This window comes from Thermothielavioides terrestris, chromosome 1, assembly GCF_000226115.1.
Source record: "Thermothielavioides terrestris NRRL 8126 chromosome 1, complete sequence".
Lineage (NCBI taxonomy): Eukaryota > Fungi > Ascomycota > Sordariomycetes > Sordariales > Chaetomiaceae > Thermothielavioides > Thermothielavioides terrestris.
Window position 1 is genome coordinate 4,074,904 of NC_016457.1, and position 18,906 is coordinate 4,093,809.

The 18,906-nt window shown below is 56.4% G+C and overlaps 5 protein-coding genes across 5 annotated transcripts; 2 read left to right on the forward strand and 3 right to left on the reverse strand.

Annotated features, from left to right (window-relative positions):
• Positions 1 to 511: 511 nt before the first annotated feature.
• Positions 512 to 2,605, reverse strand: THITE_2108218 (rRNA methyltransferase NOP1). The gene is made up of 10 exons (XM_003649535.1): positions 2,286 to 2,605; positions 2,050 to 2,116; positions 1,763 to 1,991; positions 1,676 to 1,689; positions 1,480 to 1,624; positions 1,376 to 1,423; positions 1,292 to 1,314; positions 1,051 to 1,232; positions 912 to 992; positions 512 to 849 (listed from the first exon to the last, which is right to left on the reverse strand). The coding sequence occupies exons 1-10, from the start codon at positions 2,383 to 2,385 to the stop codon at positions 785 to 787; spliced, it is 954 nt and encodes a 317-aa protein (XP_003649583.1). The 5' UTR covers positions 2,386 to 2,605; the 3' UTR covers positions 512 to 784.
• A 303-nt stretch (positions 2,606 to 2,908) lies between these two features.
• Positions 2,909 to 4,186, forward strand: THITE_162750 (60S ribosomal protein L17). The gene is made up of 4 exons (XM_003649536.1): positions 2,909 to 2,939; positions 3,098 to 3,311; positions 3,480 to 3,667; positions 3,730 to 4,186. Exons 1-4 carry the CDS (start codon positions 2,937 to 2,939, stop codon positions 3,883 to 3,885), a joined length of 561 nt encoding a protein of 186 aa, XP_003649584.1. The 5' UTR covers positions 2,909 to 2,936; the 3' UTR covers positions 3,886 to 4,186.
• THITE_2108228 (uncharacterized protein) lies at positions 4,187 to 5,864 on the reverse strand. The gene is made up of 3 exons (XM_003649537.1): positions 5,653 to 5,864; positions 5,574 to 5,587; positions 4,187 to 5,457 (listed from the first exon to the last, which is right to left on the reverse strand). Exons 1-3 carry the CDS (start codon positions 5,672 to 5,674, stop codon positions 4,489 to 4,491), a joined length of 1,005 nt encoding a protein of 334 aa, XP_003649585.1. The 5' UTR covers positions 5,675 to 5,864; the 3' UTR covers positions 4,187 to 4,488.
• Positions 5,865 to 6,290: 426 nt separating this feature from the next.
• Positions 6,291 to 8,934, reverse strand: THITE_2125792 (uncharacterized protein; the record flags this gene model as incomplete). Its single annotated transcript, XM_003649538.1, has 10 exons — positions 6,291 to 6,618; positions 6,680 to 6,804; positions 6,871 to 7,354; positions 7,419 to 7,528; positions 7,595 to 7,946; positions 8,000 to 8,093; positions 8,154 to 8,256; positions 8,317 to 8,406; positions 8,485 to 8,665; positions 8,876 to 8,934. The coding sequence occupies 10 exons, from the start codon at positions 8,932 to 8,934 to the stop codon at positions 6,291 to 6,293; spliced, it is 1,926 nt and encodes a 641-aa protein (XP_003649586.1).
• Positions 8,935 to 12,525: 3,591 nt separating this feature from the next.
• THITE_112949 (uncharacterized protein) lies at positions 12,526 to 13,834 on the forward strand (the record flags this gene model as incomplete). Its single annotated transcript, XM_003649539.1, has 2 exons — positions 12,526 to 12,840; positions 13,118 to 13,834. 2 exons carry the CDS (start codon positions 12,526 to 12,528, stop codon positions 13,832 to 13,834), a joined length of 1,032 nt encoding a protein of 343 aa, XP_003649587.1.
• Positions 13,835 to 18,906: the final 5,072 nt, after the last annotated feature.

The window sequence follows — 18,906 nt, forward strand, 5'->3', positions numbered from 1 at the left end:
TGAGGAAAGAGAGTGTGTGGTGAGAGCGAGAGAAGAGGGGGGCAGGAGAGAGAGAAGAGAGAAGGGGAAGAGAAAGCCAACAAGACCTGAAGCCATGATATTTCCGTGGCTGGCTTATTAGAGACAAAGAGTTGAGGAAGGGAAGATGCACCACTTCGGCGAGGTCTCAATGCTTCTCGCAGGAAGCTCAAACAACCCAAGAGAAATTGGCCACAATAGAACCCTTGAGCGTGCTCCATACCCCTTACCTCATCCACGACTGCCGATGCGCTAGATCCAGGACGATGGCCAGGAGAAAATAGAACCTACCCAACGTTTGCTAACGACCCTCCCCGTTCAGCGGGCCCAAGACTCCGCATGAGATCAACCTAGATTCAACATGCTGTAAGGGGAAGAACCCAGAGTGTGAAACAGGAAGACACTGGCCGCCTGTCTAGCCATCCGGCGAATGTCCTCACAGCCGGACCAGCCCGCGGGTTGTCTCTCCCTCTGTCAAGATCATGCCCAACACCCGCAACGCGCCTGGCCGATCCAGTCGCTCGGTCCGGGGCCCAACTTGCGTCTCTCGGCATGAAGAAACGGAGGGAATTGCTCAGAGGACGGTGCTAGTTTGACGCCGGCAGATGTCCATTCACATCCCGTAATTCTAGTAAGACATGCCGAATATTAAGCCCCAAACGCCATTCGCCGCCCAGACTCAAAACAAGCCAACCTCCTTTGAACACCGACCAAGTGAGAACGCCCAGAAGAGAGCCATAAATGACACCGAGATCAAAAGCTGAACTCAGGCCTCAAACTCTTTCTGCAGGTAGACGCAAGATACTATAGCGTGGTCGCGCTCGTACGGTTCTGTAGCCGTCATCAGTACACGAGGCCCAGCCTCAGCGTGGTGTGCTCGCGGTTGAACTTACCGAGAGTAAGCTGCTCCTTGGGGAAGAACTTAGCTTCCCGAAGCTTCTGGACTTCGCTGGCGAAGACTTGCTCAGGGGGCGCTGGGGCAATGTGAGCGATGCATCAGGGAAAAGACAGATGAAGTAAGAACCGGCTTACCAGTGCTGTCAATGCAGCTGGCCTTGATGGAGATGAGGAGGCCACCGCCCTGTTTCAGGAAGAGCTTGGCGTTGATACCGACAATTCTGGCCTGATCGGGCTGGGCAACATCGGCGAAGATGACATCGACCATCGGGAGAAGCATCCGGTAAGCCATGGGCTTGCGAGCATCCTCCACAATCCTGTGACGGTGTGAGCCACATTAAGTCCCTCGGAGTTCCCAGATCAAACCGTTGCTTACGGGATAACGTTGGTTCGGCGCGTCTAACAAAGAAAGTGATCAGCATCTCTTCGAGCCGTACAGCATCCGGTTGGGAGGACATACCGCCATGTTGATGAGATCTCTGCCGGAACGGTGGGAGAACTCGACAGCCTATACGGATTTGGTCAGAATTTGACGGCATCCAAGTGGCATGATCGTCGACATACGTAGACAGAACCAGTTGGCCCGACGATATCGGCAACGTGGGAGACTGAGGTACCGGAGGCCGCACCCAGGTAGAGCACCTTGGAACCGGGTTTCATGTAGATGGTCTCGAGACCACCCAGGATACCCGCAGCAAGCTTACTCCGGCTGTGTCATATTAGCATGTGACGCGGGGTGCTTGAAATGGGAACAACTAACAAGGGGTTCCAAATCTGCGCGATTCTAGGTTAGCTGACGCGTAACGACAGTAGAAGGCCTAAGTGGTCCCAGAAGTGAAGAACTCACGCGGTACTCGGTCTTGGTAGCAACACCATCCGCTCCTTGGGCAGCGTTCTCGACCGAGATTCTCTTCTCGCCGTACACGGACTCGCCAGGAACCAGGTTGGCAGTGGCAAGCAGATCCTCCTTTCCACCACGGGCGACGAAGACGCCCTTGTGACGGTGGGGTTCGACGACAACCTTCTTGCCGCCCTTCGCTCCCTTCGAACCGCCCTTGGCACGGCCGCCACGAGCACTGCACACGCACGTTAGCAAGACCAGGCATCGGCCGATTCAAGGGACACAGTACACACCCTCCGCGGCCACGACCGGCAGGGCCACCACGCCCGCGACCAGCAGGGCCACCACGACCACCGGCACCTGTAACCATTCTGGTTAGCGACCACGTTGATTTCGTCGAGATGGTTCAATGGTAGCGGCAGGCTCAGAAGCGGCCCCAGCCGAGGGCAGAGAATATGAGTTCCCAGATGCGAGAAATCAAAACCCTGCAGCAAAACGTCGCGACAGATCTGAGGATCGCTAGACTTACCACTACCGCGACCGCCTTTCGCTCCTCCCCGACCGCCGCGATCACCGCCGCGGAAGTTACCCCCCCGGCCGCCGCCTCTTCCACCACGGTCAAAGGCCATTGCGTCGAAAGTGTTGTTACGTCCGAGACCCGGCGCGTTGGTCTTATATCGGTCGGACTCGGTTGTGCCGAATGGGTTGTTGTACACACGCGGCCCTCGAAGCAATGGGTGCGAATACGCGAATACGCGGCCTCGTTGAAGTCGTCGAGAAGCTTATGGAGCTGGATGCAAAATTTCCTTGGACTCGACAAAAAAAAGCGGGCCGAGCCTTGGCTCTGGCCTCCGTCGGCTGCGAGTTATGAGGCGTTCTGAGTGGTCAGCATTGAGGTCACGGCAAGCTTGTTTTCAGCCTTATCTCGCGCGAGGCGAAAAATCTGTGCAGTTACGTTACTATCCTTAGCAACCTTACCCTTGTCGAGAGCGGCTGGAGCCAGTCTGGAGCCAGTCTGCAGCCCTTGCCTCAGGCAGAAACTCCGCCCACACAAGCCAATCAATCGCAGCCCACAGAGCCCTAATCGCGAAAATCCATTTGGCGCCAAAATTTGGGAACAGCCATCTTTCCCGAACTCCAAACTCGGTCGATCCCGTCCTCACGTCGACAAACAGTCAAGATGGTTAGTCACCTTCACGAGCCCGGGGTTGTCCTCGATTTCTGCGAAATGCGACGTTCTCGCGGAATTTCTGCCGCTCAAATGGGGAGCGTTGCAGGGGGGAAGGATGCTGAGCGGACAGTTCCGAGACCAGGCTGACCGGAGCTTCTACGATACGTTAGGTTCGGTACGCTGCGACTGAGATCTCACCGGCGAAGTCGGCTCGCTCCCGCGGGTCGTACCTCCGGGTGTCGTTCAAGAACACCCGCGAGACGGCCCAGGCCATCAACGGCTGGAAGCTCCAGCGCGCCCAGAAGTTCCTCGAGAACGTCATCGAGAAGAAGGAGGCCGTTCCCATGAGACGCTACGCTGGCTCTACCGGCCGGACCGCCCAAGGTACGAATCGATGAAGCGAGCACTTGCTGGGGGTGACGATCTGGGGGAAATGGGGCATTGGAGGAACCAAGGCGGCCGACCCGCCAACATGCAATTTGGAGCCGAGTTATGGGGGGAGGGGGCTGACATTATGGGTTGGGGAATGGGGCTGATTGTCGTGGAAAACAGGCAAGCAGTGGGGTGTCTCGCGCGCTCGCTGGCCCGTCAAGTCCGCCCAATTCCTGCTCGGTCTCCTCAAGAACGCCGAGGCCAACGCCGATGCCAAGGGTCTCGACACTGGCAACCTGATTGTGAAGCACATCCAGGTCAACCACGCCCCCAAGCAGCGCCGCCGGACATACCGCGCCCACGGTCGCGTACGTTTCTCGAATTCCGAGCATATGCTGGGCAGGGCGTCGAGCGGCTGACATTGGCACAGATCAACCCCTACATGTCCAACCCGTGCCACATCGAGCTCATCCTCACCGAGGCCGATGAGGCCGTTCAGAAGTCGGAGGCTGTCGTCCGCGACGAGTCGCACCTTAGCTCCAGGCAGCGCGGTGTCCGCATTCGCCGGGCCATCACGGCTGCTTAAGTCGAGGGACTGGTAGTTGCGTTGGGGACAGGGGGTTCTTTTTGCCTGGGCTTGGCTTTCTTCCGGAACGGTGTACGCGAGCATGGCATTTTTTCGGGTCAAGGCTACGATTCCACAAAATGAGGAGTCGGTCACGAACGATACTCAATACAGAAGGATTGAGGACCGTTGAGGGTGCACGCGGAGCCGGATGGGATACAGGGGCGCTTAACCGAATACCATTGCATTGACTTGAATGCCGCCGCGACGAAACGCTCCGAGAATAGAGGAGAAGGCATGCCGTTCTGGCCAATTCAGGCTCATTGTCTGCGTCGCTGGTGAACAGTTACCTCTGCTTTCGGTCCTGGTGCTGTACGCTCCGTACTGAGCGCTTCCCCCGTGGTAACTGAACCGAGGCTTTAAAAGCCGCCAAGGGAGGGATGTTATCGGACAGTTGGTGATGATAGTGGCAGTTCGCCATCTCTTCAGTTCAGTTTATCGAGGAACGACTTGCTCAACCCCGGCATGGGTATATCCGATTTGCTAGAGTTTGAAGTGATAAGCTGAGCCTACCACACACTCCACCATGTCCAATGTCCGCCATCTCTTCCCCTGCTCCTATTCCTACCCGGCCATCTCGACATCCTCTCCGCCACCGCCGCCCTTCTTGCGCTCCTCTATCCTTTTCCTCATCTTTTCCTTGCCCTGGTCGATCCACCTCTCATACGCCCCCTCTCCTTCCTTCAGCTTGGCCGCGACGACGCCTTTCAACACCTCGCCGGCGAAGCCGACGAAGTTATGCCTCCGCAGCGCATTCTCGAACTGCCAGTCGCGCCGCTTCCGCTCCTCCCGCGCCAGCAGCTCGGCGTCCCCGATCTCGCGCGCGCGGATCCGCAGGTCGCGCACCATGGCGAGCAGGTTGAAGCGGATCTCGGCGGCGTCGTAGCGCGCGATGCGGCGGCGCAGCACGTCCATGACGCGGGCGGGGAACTCGCCGCGCGCGCAGGGCCCGTGGGCGATGGGCGCCGGCTGCAGGCCGTCGAGCTCGTACAGCGTGCCGCCGACGGGCGTGTAGGCGACGAAGTGGAAGGCGTCCTCGCCGGCCTCGTCGGCGGCCCGCTGCGTCTCGTCCGCGAACGGCGACGACCGCGCGAAGCTGTTGTGCACGCCCCGGATCAGCTCCGAGTTGGACAGCGCCTCGCCCCGGTACTCGGGCGGCAGCGCCATGGTGAACTCGCGGAAGTCGCGCAGCGCCTCGCCCACGTCGACCGTCTCGTCTTCGTCGTCGCCGCCACCGCTGCTGCTGTTGCTGTCGCCTACCTTGTTAAGCAGCACGCTGAGCAGCGCTTGGGTGCCGCAGGCGTTCTGGATGGTCTGCGCGGCGAAGAAGAGCCGCTCGGCAGCATCGTGGTCGAACGTGCCGTCCAGGGGCTTGTCGCTGGCGCGGTAGGGGGTGTCGGTCGGGTACTTGAAGAGGAAGATGACGCCGTACACGGGGTGGAGCTGCGCTAGGGCGTCCGGGTCGAGCGACAGGAGCTCCTCGAACTGAACGTTTTTCACGCCGAGGTTGTCGAGCAGGTAGGTGAAGACGCCCTGGTGCCGTCACCCGTCAGCTACTGCTCTGACGCTGAGCGATGGAAGCGGAGACCGCTCCCCGTTTGCTCATGCTGGGATCTGCCAGTTTGGGTAATGGAATGGCGGGAACGTACGGCATCGGACTCGACTATGATTCGTTGGTCAGCGAGTTTAGCTGCTTGGAGCATATCCGGGGATGCGAGTGAAGCCTACTGGTATTCCAACCGCCGCTCATCGTGGCCGCCCCGACACTGCTGCGGCCCCTAAGCTCTGCTTGTTGCTGATTCTCTCGTTGACGCCCCTGCCGCCGAACAAAGAAGTGCACCTAAGAAAGTGTGCCGGTGGCAGAATCTTTAGATCTTCAAGAAACGCCGAAATGCTGGTACTTGTCCAAGGTTGTGACCGATGATGCAGTTCCTTCGTTGCCTGTCAGATTGATAAGATAAGCTCAAAACGGGGAGCTGAGGCTGGAGCTTGAGCTTGCTTGGCAGCTGGTATCAGCTGAAAAGCAGACTGCTTGAATCAACAAAAGGGGCTCAAGGTTAATTCGCCAGTGATACGGAACACGGAGCTTAAATCTCGCAAATTCGGGAATGGGGGACACTCGCTCCATGACATGCTGGTACGCATTTCTCAGTCAGTGGATGCCTCTGTACTGGGGCATCAAAAGTACAAGCGACTAAGCCTAGATGCCCCGTCCCAAGGCACCAAAGATGCAGACAACGGCTTCTCTTCCCCCTCTCAGCCGGACTCACAGAGACAGTGGAACATTGTCTGTGTCAGTGTCTGTACCCATAAGGCTGGCCGACGCAGCCAAAGCCCACAGTGTCTGCCCAAGAACCCTACCACGATCAAAACGGCTGGCGGAAAGGCTCCGGGGTCGGGATTCTGGGTGAGCCCGTCCCGTCTGTTGCGTTCTTCGACCCAACATGGGATCGGTACTGCTCGAAGCTTCCAGCCTCGTCGCAAGAGTCCAAGGCGAAGGAGGCATTCCTCGACTTCCGGTGCTTTACCCAGTAGACGAGCCTAAAGAAGGCCCTCACCATCCACGGCCACTCTCCGCGCGGGCGCCACGACCAGTATTCCTTCAAATCGTACTTCGCAGGGAGGATGTTTCCACCGGAAAGTTTGACGACGATCCAGACGGCTCCGTTAATGACGGTGTAGGTGAAAAGGCCGCTGGGCGAGGCTTGTTAGCTGGACAGAACGCAAGCAGAGGCAGAGCAGTGGCCGCACTCACGCGATCAGCCCGTAGGCACAGCTGTAGCTGAAGGGAATGAAGGCCAGCGTGACAAAGGACGGCACCGCGTCGCCGATGTAGGCCCAGTTGATTTTGGTGACCTGCCGAATCATCATGCAGCCGACCTGGGGGAGCACAGTTAGCTCTTACCCTGTCTCGTCTTTCAATCTGAGCAGGGACGGGGAGCCTACCAGTATGAGCGTGCTTCCCGTCGCCCAAGGCGGAATCGACGCAAACAGCGGAGCAAAGAACAGCGAGACCAGAAAGCACAGGCCAGTGACAACAGCGGTCAGACCGGTGCGACCACCCTCAGCAATTCCAGCGCTGCTCTCAATGAACGCAGTGACGGGCGAGCACCCGAGCAATGCCCCGAACGAGATGCACACGGCGTCGACGCAGAAGGCGACGGTGGAGCGCGGGAAGTCGGACTCGTCCCGGCGCGCCCTGCTGCAGAACCGGGCCATCGAACACAGCGTCGCGGTGCAGTCGATGATGTCCACGTACAGGAAGGTGAACAGGGCGAGGGCGAAATGTGAGCCCCCCTTTCCGGTGAGATCCCACTGCTGCCGTGCCAGCGTGTGGCGGATCGGATGGAAGTTGACGACTTTGGAGAAGAAGTCGAACCGGTGGTTGCCGTCGGGGGTATCGGGGAAGTACGTCAGCGGGGTGTGGCGCCTGGTAAGCCGCATGTGAGCAGGTGCGTGAATGCTTCAGGGGCGTTGGTGTCAGGAGGACTCACGGCCATGACAAGAAGGAAACAATGGCGATGCCGATGATGATGGCTCCTTTGACGCGGAATGCCATCAGGATGGTCGTGAGCAGCCCACCACACATGATACCAACCCACATCTATCCGATCTTGTCAGTTGCCATGTCAAATGGCGGAAGACACCAGGGCAGTTGGTAGGCACATACCTTTGGGCTTGTCAGGATCCCCGTTGTGCACTGGTTACTTTCATGGAGATCCTCAGCTGGACACCCTGCCAGGGCGAGCGGCGTGGCAATGCCTCCGGTGACGATGCCGATCCCTGAAGTGTACGACATGCCGATGAGAGTCAAGAACAGGCCGATCCCCACGCCGCTTGCGATCTTGATGGTGCCAGGAATGATCTTGATCAGCCAATGCCGCATGCCCGTCAGGGCCAGGAACATGAATATCCAGCCCTCCATGAACACAGCAGTGAGGGCGATGCGGTAGTTGATCGGTCCCGTGCCTTTGGCACCAACGACTTGGTAAGTGAAGTAGGCATTGAGACCCATCCCGGGACTGTGAGTGCAGTCAGTTAGGCTGCATCTACGCCGTTGCTCACTAGCACGTACGCAAGAGCGACTGGGAGGTTGGCCAGAAGACCGAACAAAATGCTCGAGACGCCGGCCACTGCGCTGGTGGCGGTTATCAGGTCGAGCTTAACATCTAACTCGAACCGTCAGCGAAGCGAATTCTCCCAGCAACCTCCGCCGTCTCTCAACTGACCATTGTAGCATTCGGTCCACTCCGCCATGTTGGCGCAGTTGCCCGCCGGGTCATACGGCTTTTCACATGGGCAGCCATAGCCGGACTCCGCGAGGATGGATGCCTGGAAGGATCAGTCAGTTAATGGCATTTGGAGAGCGAGAGAACGGAGCCGCTTTCATACATTTACAGCAATGATGTAGGCCATGGTGGCGAACGTCGTCAGACCTGCACGTATCTCGGTCGATAGGCACGTGTCTTCGATTTCCTTGGGCTGCAATAACACGGTTTTGTCAGTGACATTGCTTGTTGCCCAAAAAGAAAGGAAGCTCTCTTCAAAGGCACCACTTACGTGCCCACATCCTCCAAGGCGGAACAACAAGCCTACAGGCGACTTGCTGGCACGATAGTTGACACGCTGGATAAAACTGCTGATCCCATTTCCCCATCGTTCAAACCAACTCGGGCGACCAGCCTGGGGTTCTTCATCCGTGATCCTGGTGGCATTCGTAGGGTGCATCTCGATCTCCTCGCTGCGAAGGTCAGCGACAGCGCTCGTCATTGTAGACAAACGGAAACGGAAACAGGATGTGACACAGGGACAGGCGGTAGTATCGTGAGAGAGGGGGCGAACAAGGTAAATGCCATCCAACGGAGGAAGCCGAGCGGCTTGGGCAGCAGGGAGGGAAAAGAGGGAGCTATCTCTCAAGAAGCCAAGGCATGGAAAAAGTAGACTGGCTTACATTTCGACCCGAGGCATGGAGACCGGCCGCTTGAAGCGGGTGAAGAGTCGGCGGATCATTGGGAATCCAGTCGCAATGTTTCTTGTTGTCGGGATGTGGGAGGATGGTTATCGTATTGTAAGAAAGGTTGCGATGGAGGCCGAAGAATGAACCTTGTGAGTAAATGTCGAGCCGATCTTGCGAGTAAAAAGGGCACTGCCAGCTGGCCAACAAGAATTGGTTTCGGCCCCTTGGTACCGTCGAAAGAGCGATCAAATTTAGAGATGGCGTGGATGGAGAAGCAGGGTTTTTAGAGATGAAAAATGGATTGTGTGGGAAGATGCCTTGGCTGGAAGGAGTGACCAGGCGTGGATGGCCTCAGTTGCTCGAGTCTCTGGGGCTTAAGGCGGGCTAGGGCAGGAGACGGAAAATGTAGTCGGGTATCCCAACCACTAACGACCAAGTCCAGCTAAGTGAATTATGTGTCAGTGAGATTGGCAGACGGAGGATGCATTGACCAAGGTGGGAATCGTCAACCAACAGCCCGTTTACAGCGTTCAACCTGCCTGGCTCATGCCGAGTGAGACTGAATAACTCTTTCTCTGGATGCAGGACAGAGCAACTGTTAATGGATGCCTCGTTGACCTCCTCATGGGTTGCGAAACGAGAGCCACAGTTACGCCTCCAGAGATCCTGGAAATGCAAGTAAGAAAAAAGAATTGCCTAGGCGTGCCATATCCGAGAACGCTACACGTTATATGGTACAGGAAAGCCGACTCTCCTCTGGACTCTATGGCAGCTTACTATCTTTGTGGCCATAGATCGTGCTGATCCTCCCGAAACTGAGCTGAAGAGATTGGTAGTCATCAACGTGCCAATACAGCCGGCAAGCGTCTTTGGTTGATGAGTTCAGAACTGAAGGAAGCGACTGGAGGGTTGTGGCACGCACTGTGCCTAATGGCGGTAAGTCGGGACCAAGGAGGCAACTACAAAGACTCAAAATATGTGAAGCACGAACTTCTTGATGTCCCGGTCCAAAGGCCACGGAGTCCAGCTCGGCCACGTTGAAGGAGAAGCAGCCAGGTTGCAGTCGAAGGCCGGCGACAGAGCTAAATCCTGCCGACTCGCATGACGCAGCGGTGCTAACGTTGCGTTCCCTCCAAGTTGACGCTCGGTATCTGTACACCCACCGAAACGGCTGTCCATCTCTGTGGGCAAGCAGACAGCCGGCCTGCCGACTGCGCTCGATGCTTGCAGTACCACGGAGTGGCGTTGTTTCAGCCTTTCTGAGGCACACGAAGAGTTATCCATGAGTTCATGAAGTTATGCCGCTGCCCGGTAGCTCCAGTGTATATCGTGTTATGCATCGGAGAATATTCCCTGGGCTAGGTTTGCAATTACTTCCCGCGTTCCAAGCCCGGCGCTCCCATGGAACGCCTCAACTCAGTCAGTTAGCAGGTCTGTATCGAAGGCCCAGCCCCGGGGACGCCACACGAAGAACAGGTGTTGCTTGGCATGGCATAGTTTTATCAGGCTGACGCTGTTGCACGGGCCATGGAAACGCCCTCGTGCGTCCATGGCAAAAATTGGTGATCACGATGAGGTTGACCGCAATCGGCAGAGGTTCAAAGACCATGCCGTTTCTTGGCGAACCCGGAGCGGGCCGACGGTTGCGGTGACAAGCGATTTCCCAAGCAGGCAGCAACCGGCTTCTTATTGGTTCTTGGCTGGGACCCCATCCTTGTCCCTTGAAGCAGCCCCAGGGTGAGAGAACATCACGGTCTTGGCAGGGCTGTGCTGTGGGGTGCGGTGTGACAACAACATCCTAGTGTACCAAGCTACCAGGTACTGTGCAGGCATCCATCCGGCTCGTTCAACCCATGGACACTGCCAAAAGGAAAGAAAATATGAAACAATCATGGAAGCTGGCTGCTTTGATCGGCTTTGAGCTTTCAGGAAATCGTCCGTTTAGTGCTGCCAAGGCAGAGTAGAGTACTCGGCGCTGAGCCACGACAGTTCCACTGTTGATAGCAGGTAGCACTGCAGTTGAAGAAATAGGTGATCCGAACAAACACGGTTTCTGAACACACCATTTGCAAGTTCTTGGTCCTTGCATATCCGGAGCTCGCCTGACCTAGGCACTCCCCGGTATCTAACGGCGGACGGCGCAACAAGAATGGCCCGGCTTTCCCCAAGCAGGGGAGTTACTCTCGCGCCACACTGATAAAATCAAGCCTCAGAACCGAAGTCTCTGCTTAGGACCTATCTCTGCCAATCATTCTAATGTGCATGACTTGAATGAGGTTGGAATCAAGCAAGGAATACCCACGCCCCCTGTCGTCCCTTCGAACGAAGCCGTGAAGCCTGCCACGTCTGATATTTCTGCGTTCGGTATCCCGCTTATGAGTGACCAATGCTGTGTGATTACACCCCATTCTTTTTTCCCACCAACCCGTTCCAGCTGGCAACTGCCGTTGAGGAGCCGCCTGCAGGGCCGTTGGAATGATAAGTAGTGGGCGATCTGGCACCAGCCCGAGTTTGGCGTGTCAACCCGGAATATTTTTCTGGGTCCGGACTTGCGAGGTCCGAGTTAAGAACATTTATGGTTGGTCTCTCGTGTCTCTGATCCAACAGTTTTCTTATATGGAGAAAGTTCGCCAGATGTAGCTAGTGATGTCCCGCAGTCCTCTTGACCCAGAACGACGGCGACGGAGGGAACTACCGACTGTCTAGCACTTGGTTGCTTTACAAGCTGACCTTGGCTGCCGAACTTCGAAACCATTGATACCTACAAGAAACAAGAAGCTGCAGCCTAACGGCCGAGACATCGTGTCGATGCCTCAACAAAGAATGAAAAGAAATGAAAGGTAGTGCCAGGCTTGCCAACTCTCATGCCATTTTGCCACTTCAGGCGGCCAAAGTAAGAATTAGGCCACTTTCTGGATGACTTGCCTTTCTTCTTCGAGTTTCCGGGCTGGGTCGGGCTGAACTGAAAACGGCTGGTGCAGGAAGGCGCGACCCAGGAGCCCGCGAAGAATTCCCGTACCTCTTCACGACTTTGAGACCTCGCCGAGCTATGGAAGCGAGAGCAACCGCAGGTGTCTCGCTCACTCCAGGCTTCGTCAAGAGTAGGATTTATCAGACGGCGCTACCTTAGTTTTGTGTTTCTGCCTTCACATCGGCGGATTCCAAGGTGCCAAAACTTTGTTCTCGGCAATGCTCGCAGAAGATCTTCTCTGCTTTCGTCCAGTCGACCAAGCAGGAGGGCACAAGTGATTTTTTTTGTTTTCTCGACCAAACTTGTGCAATTTCAATTTTGAGCCTCACTTCCTGTTCCTTCAGGTGACAAGGAAGCTCGGTGAGAGAGCTCAATTCACGATTCTCGCGCACTTCTAATCGGCCACTCTGCCCTCACCGGCTTCCGTCTCGAGGGAATTTGATCGGCCCTCAAGATTCCCATCCTACCGCAATTCTTCTCAAACCTTACAAACTTCTTTCACGGCTACCGTCCCTTGTGGTTTAGTTAGCCCGTCCGAGCTCATCGCCTTCCATCTCGAAGGAGCTGGTCAACTCTCAAGATCTTTCTTCGGCTGCATTCCTCTCCGAGCCTTGACAACTTCCTCCACGGCTACCGAGCTCAATTGGCGCAACTGCTGTTGCAACTTGCCAAAATGTTTGAAGTCGATTGGTCCGATTATACCACCGAGCGCATTGGTCAGCGCCGAGCCAGGAAGGAAGCCGAACGAGAGTTGAAGAAGAAGGAGGAAGACATTGGCAGCAGTTCCGGGACCTTATCTACGCGCACATCACGTTCGTCGGGCCAACAGCGTTTGAGCTTTGGAAGCTTAGGCAGGAAGACTCTCGCCAATGTTTTCAGGAGCGAGAAGCACGAAACGACCATACCAGAGTCGAGCGCGAGGGCTGCAGAATCAAAGCGTGGCTCGGGTGGCACACAAAAAATCGCAACGGAGTTGACCGAGAAGCCAGTAAGTAAACCATCGACGAGGCTGAGAAACACGCCTTCAAAAAGTCCACGACCCATCGCGACGAAAGCCACCGCTGGTGGCATGGCTGAAGGCTGGCGGGAGTCACCCGACCAATCATCGAAAGGTATTCACATCTTCCCTCGAGTGGTCCTCATGCACTAAAATGAGATCAGAATCAATGCTGTCGAGAATGACATCGATGACTGTCTCCTCTCAAGCGTCTCAAGGGGGTGGCTCGATCACCGAAAGAGCATCTCCTACTACGACACTTGCCCAGGCCCTTGGCGAGGAAGGCCGTTTCGATACTAAAGGAGCAATGACAGCCTACGAGCATGGCGAAAACAATCCCTCAGCTTCTTCCAGAAGTGGTCGCCAACCGAGGACGACGGCCAGACCTGAGGCATCACGAACTCTGAGGCCACCCCCCCTCCCGTTCACGGCTCCTCTTGACAGCGATGCGCTGGTGTTCGAGGCCATCGACGAATGGTTCGCCGCCTTACTTGGACCAAAGCGCCAGCTTCCTCAGCCGGATCCCGATGGGCCAATCCGCAGGGGCAATGTTCTCCTGCCACCTAACTTCCATCGACCGGAGCCCGAAAGCCCGACCCGTCGCGTGGCAAAGAAGGACTTGGCGATTGCGCCTGGAGCTTCGCGGATAAAGTTTCTGGCGGACAACCCAGACGATTGGCACCCGGTTCCCGGATGGAAAGACACCTCTTCCATGGTCACCGAGTATTCGGCTTCCACAGACCACAGGCTTGAGAAGTTGGATGAGGAGGAGGTGGTGGTGGGGTCGTTGACTGCCGACATGGACGCCATCCACGTCCAGGAGGGAGTGGTTAAGGAGACAAGCGTCTCCCAGAAAGATCATGATTCGGCGGCAAATCTGCCAGCGGACGGGATTGGAGAGGTTGCCATCCCGCCCGGTCAACCAGCAAAAAGGGGCAACGCGGGAAAGTTCGACCCGTCCATGGCGATATCTACCTGGATCTAGGTTCCTCCCGCCGTCGGCGTTCCCGCACATGCCCAGCACCGTGCCTTGGGCTTCATCACTGGTCCAACAGCGGGCAAACATCAGACATCAGTCAGATAAGGAGAGAGTTAAAGATGATTACATGCGGAGTTTGCCCGGGGTATCGGTCGGGAATGATTACAATGGAAGAGGGTGTCGATATCAGTTTGCTTGTCCTGAACGAGGGACCATCAGCTAGTGAGATCTGAGCATCTGCGAACCATCGACCGGGAGCTGAGAAGGGCAATTTTTTTTTTCTTTGTGTGACGGACAAGGAGGGCGTTAAGGCGGAGCGCAGGAGGAATTTTTTTCCTGGGACATCGTCCGGGAATGACTATATGGGAAGATGGTGTCGATATCAGCTTGTTCGATCTGAGCATCTGCGAACCATCAATTGGGGATTGAGAATTGCTAGGTTTTGTTCTGTTTTTGTTTGACGGAGCATGCCCATTGGCAGGGTCAGAAGGGGAACCAGCCAGATATTCGAAGGGCCAGCACTCTCCGTAACTTGGCCTGGAACCGCGTGCCGCGAGCAGGGACGAATCTGGTGTGACGTGCCAGGCCTCGGCTGTACCAGATGTCGAGTCACACGAGAAGCCTCGAGAGGTGGGCACGTCTCAACACCGTCGGTGAGCCTGTCTCCTGAGACGCGTGTCCTGCGGGAAGTCAGGGCCGTGTATCCACCCATCGATTTCCGCTCGGGGGCCACCCGCGACGTCTCGATGACTACTGTTGTTTCGGGGCGCGAAGAGTCTCTTTTCTCCTCCGCGGCCAGGGGGAGGGGGAAGAACAGGAGGATGAGGAGGAGGAAGAAAAGGAGAAGACGGAGAGAAGGACGGAGCTCGTCGTCAAGCGAAGCAAATGCAGTGGTCCAGTTGTCGCTACGCCTCATGACCGCGTCTCTTGGGAGTCTCGTGCTCTTCGTCACCTCGGAATGCAACGCTAGCAGGAGATGTGCGCTACCAACATGTCGGATGCAATTTCTGGCTCCGGTCATTCATTTCAGATTTGCTAAATTATACGGGCGCAATGCGTGAAGGTTGGCTCGTGCTTGTATTACAAGCATCCAAGTACCTAAGTAGGGAGCGCCGGGTAAGTCTGGAAGCTCTCTTTGTCTAGGCTTCTTCAACATGAACCAGACAGACCTCGTTGGTATTGGCGACAATGATCTGGCTGGAAGACGGCAGCCGATTCTACCACACGTGGAAAACTGCCCACCCCACGGAGGACAACTTTCTTCGACGCACACTGTTTCAGCGGTGAGAAGGGAGTTGCCAGTGCGCCATTGGGTTGCCCGGAGGATCAGCACAATATCATGATCTGAGGCACGCACAGGCCCCTTTTCGCGAGCAATTGGCATTGGCCCCCAACCGACGACTCTTCTGCAGCGTGCAGGAAGGAGCGCCAAGATGCAGGCGACTTGGAGAGTGATGGAACTAATGTATACTGCAGCAGCGTGATTCCGTAGTTAGCTCCTGCGCCAGCTTCCCCAGACGAGAAGCTAGCTCGCCTACGAGGCTGGTGACGGACTGCGTGCATTGCAGCGTGAGGACTACCTCGGAGAACATCATCTTACTAATGCTCAGCGAAGCACAGAATCCTCCACCAGCCCCGGTAAAAGGAGCAGTTGGAAACGGCCCAAGCTCGAGCTCACTCGTCTTCTGCATGTAACTGGTAATTACCTTGTGTAGCTACTTCACAATCCTTCCCAGAACTCGGTACCAGGCATGCAGCCAGCTACCGGGTGCGTATGACGACGACGAAACCACTGGGGGCCAGGTCTGGGATTGAGGCTAGTGTAGTGTACTGTGTAGTGTGAGCTTGGAGATCAAAGTGCCAGGTAGGTAAGGAAGTTGAAGATGAATTACACGAGCCAACTTCACCAGCCACCTCGGGGCGCGCCAGCCTAGGATCTTGGCGGTTGAGAGGCGTGTCGCTGCTCATATGATGTAACTACACTAACAACCCCGCCGGCTTCTGCTACACTAGCTAACGTTGGCTGGTGACACTAACTACACTAGTGTACGCTAACTAACTACACTACCTTAGTGTAGCGTACACTTCACTTGTTACCTAGTTCTGACAAGCGGCTCATCAGCCGGCGGAGATCACAATTCGAGGCGGCCGGGGGCGACATCACGGCTTTGGGGGAGCCACCACGGCTTTTGCGTTACTGGGACTGACCGCGGTGTCGGCGAGGATGGACAAGGGAATTGTTCGCCCGCCCGCCGATCTAAGGATTGAAAATCCGGGTCTAACGTTAACGGTAAGTCAGGACCAGGCCCCCCCTTGCTAGTTACCTTGCCTGTTGAGGCCGCGAGGAACCAGGTTTCGGGCTCGGTGGAACTCGGTTCCAGTGTTCTGCGCATGCTAAACGGCTTGGCCCCGCGCACGTCCCCTGACTCCCCTCTGCTGGCGTGGCACTGGACTCTTGGCCTGCTGAAAACGGCGATGATGCCCGCCTGGGGTTGAACTTGGCCTGCAAGACGTGCCGGTGTGACGGGCAAGGCTTCGCATGGCATTGAAACAGATCCGCCGGGATGGTTTGTTTGGTCGCGTCAGTCTGCAGCGTTTCGAGGTCCGTGGACAATGGATCAGCTGACATGCGCTGCAACTAGTGTCGTGTACTGCGGTAGTCCCGGTCGGCAGCGACGTCCAAATTCGTCCAAACTGATCGTCTCGTTCGGTCGGTGGGTAACTAAGGTGGCTTGGGAGAGCTGAGAATTGAGGCTGGGATCGCCTTGTTGCGGAAGCTCAACGTCGAACGATGCTAAAGGAGGCAAACGGGCAAACGGGAGACGGCCTGGCCCATTCTTAGCTTAGAACGTTGGGTTTCCGAGAGTACACTATACGTACCTTACATGCACTATTGTGGGGAGGTACACAAGGCTCCGCTTGGAATCCATAGTTCCGCCGGTATCAAAGCATCGAAGTCGGGCCGTGGAATCTGGGCCCTGCTTTGACAGACCCACGTCTTGTTTCAGTCTCATGTGAAAATTGCTGGCAACCAACTGCGATGGCTGGTCGTGCCAAGGGATGCCAAGGGATGCGGAGAACACAACCGACGTGAACACTACACCACACTATATGGACCTAGTGTAGTGTAGTGTAGTCAGTTCAATTGAGATGCACAGTACATACACTAAGGGCGGGGTTGATGACCCCTGAACAGTCAGTGCCAAGTGAGGAAACTCAACAACTGCATATACATACATAGATTATGTAATCCGTAATGCGTCTGTCGTACCATACCGTGGTGGTAGTAGGGCTGGACCGAAGGTGGCAGTGATATGCGGATTACGTTGCATCCAGATGGAGAATCCGAATGAGACATCTCCGGCAGGCACCGTGAAATAGGAGGCCGGAGAGCGTCCAAACGAGGTCGGCGAACCTCACTAGCCTGCATGATTCGTACTGCAGGAACGCACAGGTTTACTGTGTACGGAGTACACTACCTGATGCCGGGCTCGTGGATTGGGTCTACCACAGGACGAAGACCCACGGACGCACCTTCGGCCGACTCAACAACTTTCTTCGTTTGGGAAGTCCTGATCTGTGAAGTAGTGGAACCCGGCCCCGTTTCAGAATCGACGGCGAGGCGCCGCCAGGTTCGGCAGTGCCAGCCGAGACACCGGCAGATATCGATTTACTGCGGTAGTCCTGAGTAGTCAGCGTACTGCTGTGTAAGTGCTATCGTTCGCAGTCCCAATAGTTGAGAATCGTGTAGACAGCGGCCGAAACCGAGTCCAGTCGGGTTCCCAAGGTAAGAGACCCCCAGATCGCGGCATGTCAAGTCCGCATACCTCTCAGATATGAGGTCGCCACCGACGTCAACTCGACTGGGGTCCAAGCTTCGGCACGGGCGACGTTCGGAAGCGAGGTCCAGGATGCGCACATCCAAGGCCGTTTCGCAGCGAGGAGCAGACGGAGGAAGCCGCAGTCGACAGGCATTGCACGGCGGACGCATCGACAATCTTGGTGATCTCATCGACGCTCAAATCCGCGCCAAGGTCGCTATTGCGCTAACGATGAGGGGAGATGTCGATTGGCATTCGAACGTCAGTTAGTTTAGTGTAGTGCAGATCTGGTCCGAGCGCGGTCGCAGGCGCGGGGTAACGAAGAGGCCGCAGAAGGTTGAGGCCGCCATGGAGAGCCGCCTGTCGTGTACCACAGTGTTGTTGAACACTAGCGCAGCGCGGCGATGAATGTTGACAGAACGGTGGGAAACCGCGCCCCCTTCCGGCATATTGGCGGGGAAATTGAGTGGTGAGTGGAGCTTTTTTCCCACGTGGCTGGACCCGACCCCCTGACCGCCTCCCTTTCCTAACTGGGCTTTCTGCTTTCCCGTTTCCCCGATCAAACTTCATAGTGCGCCTCAAAAAGGGTTCGCGACATAACTACCTTGTGGCAGCATTTCTGGCAAAACTGTTCAGCTGTGTCCCTCTTGCAACGGAACGGATCCTCGACGAAAGCAGTGAGCCGGGTAAGTAGCCAGCGAAACACCCGGCATCCCGAAAACAGCAAGCATCACCAGTTGCCGCGGACTTCCAACACGAGATGAAGCGCAGGCTATTCTTCAGACTTTCTCGCTTTGCGTCTGCCATCTTTTTCCCCTGCGGTGACCCAGTCTCACGTACCACGGTAGTGTAGGTGGTGTAGTGTGCACAGACCTAGCGACGGCCTGCTACTCTACACTACCGGGTATGTAAGGTACGCAGCATGTCCTCGGGGTATCGGCAGCAGAGACGCGACATGTGCCTGAGTTGGTGTGAACCCCTCCTGCACGGAGAGCCGTGCGAGTGCCACCCTCCGTCGCGGCTCCGTCGCGGTGAGCGACATGGCGCGCAGGGGGATGTCGAGGTCGGCCCTTGCTTGTCAAGTCTGACTCGCATACACTATATACTGCGTAGGGTTCAAGCCAGGGGATCCATTGCCAAGTCGCCCACGTCTGGGAAATGGCGAACGAAAGAATGGAGCCAATCCAACGATTCTGACCCCGCGATCAGCGCCGCCCATCATCGCCGATACTTGGGAGCTGACTTCCAATCTCCGCA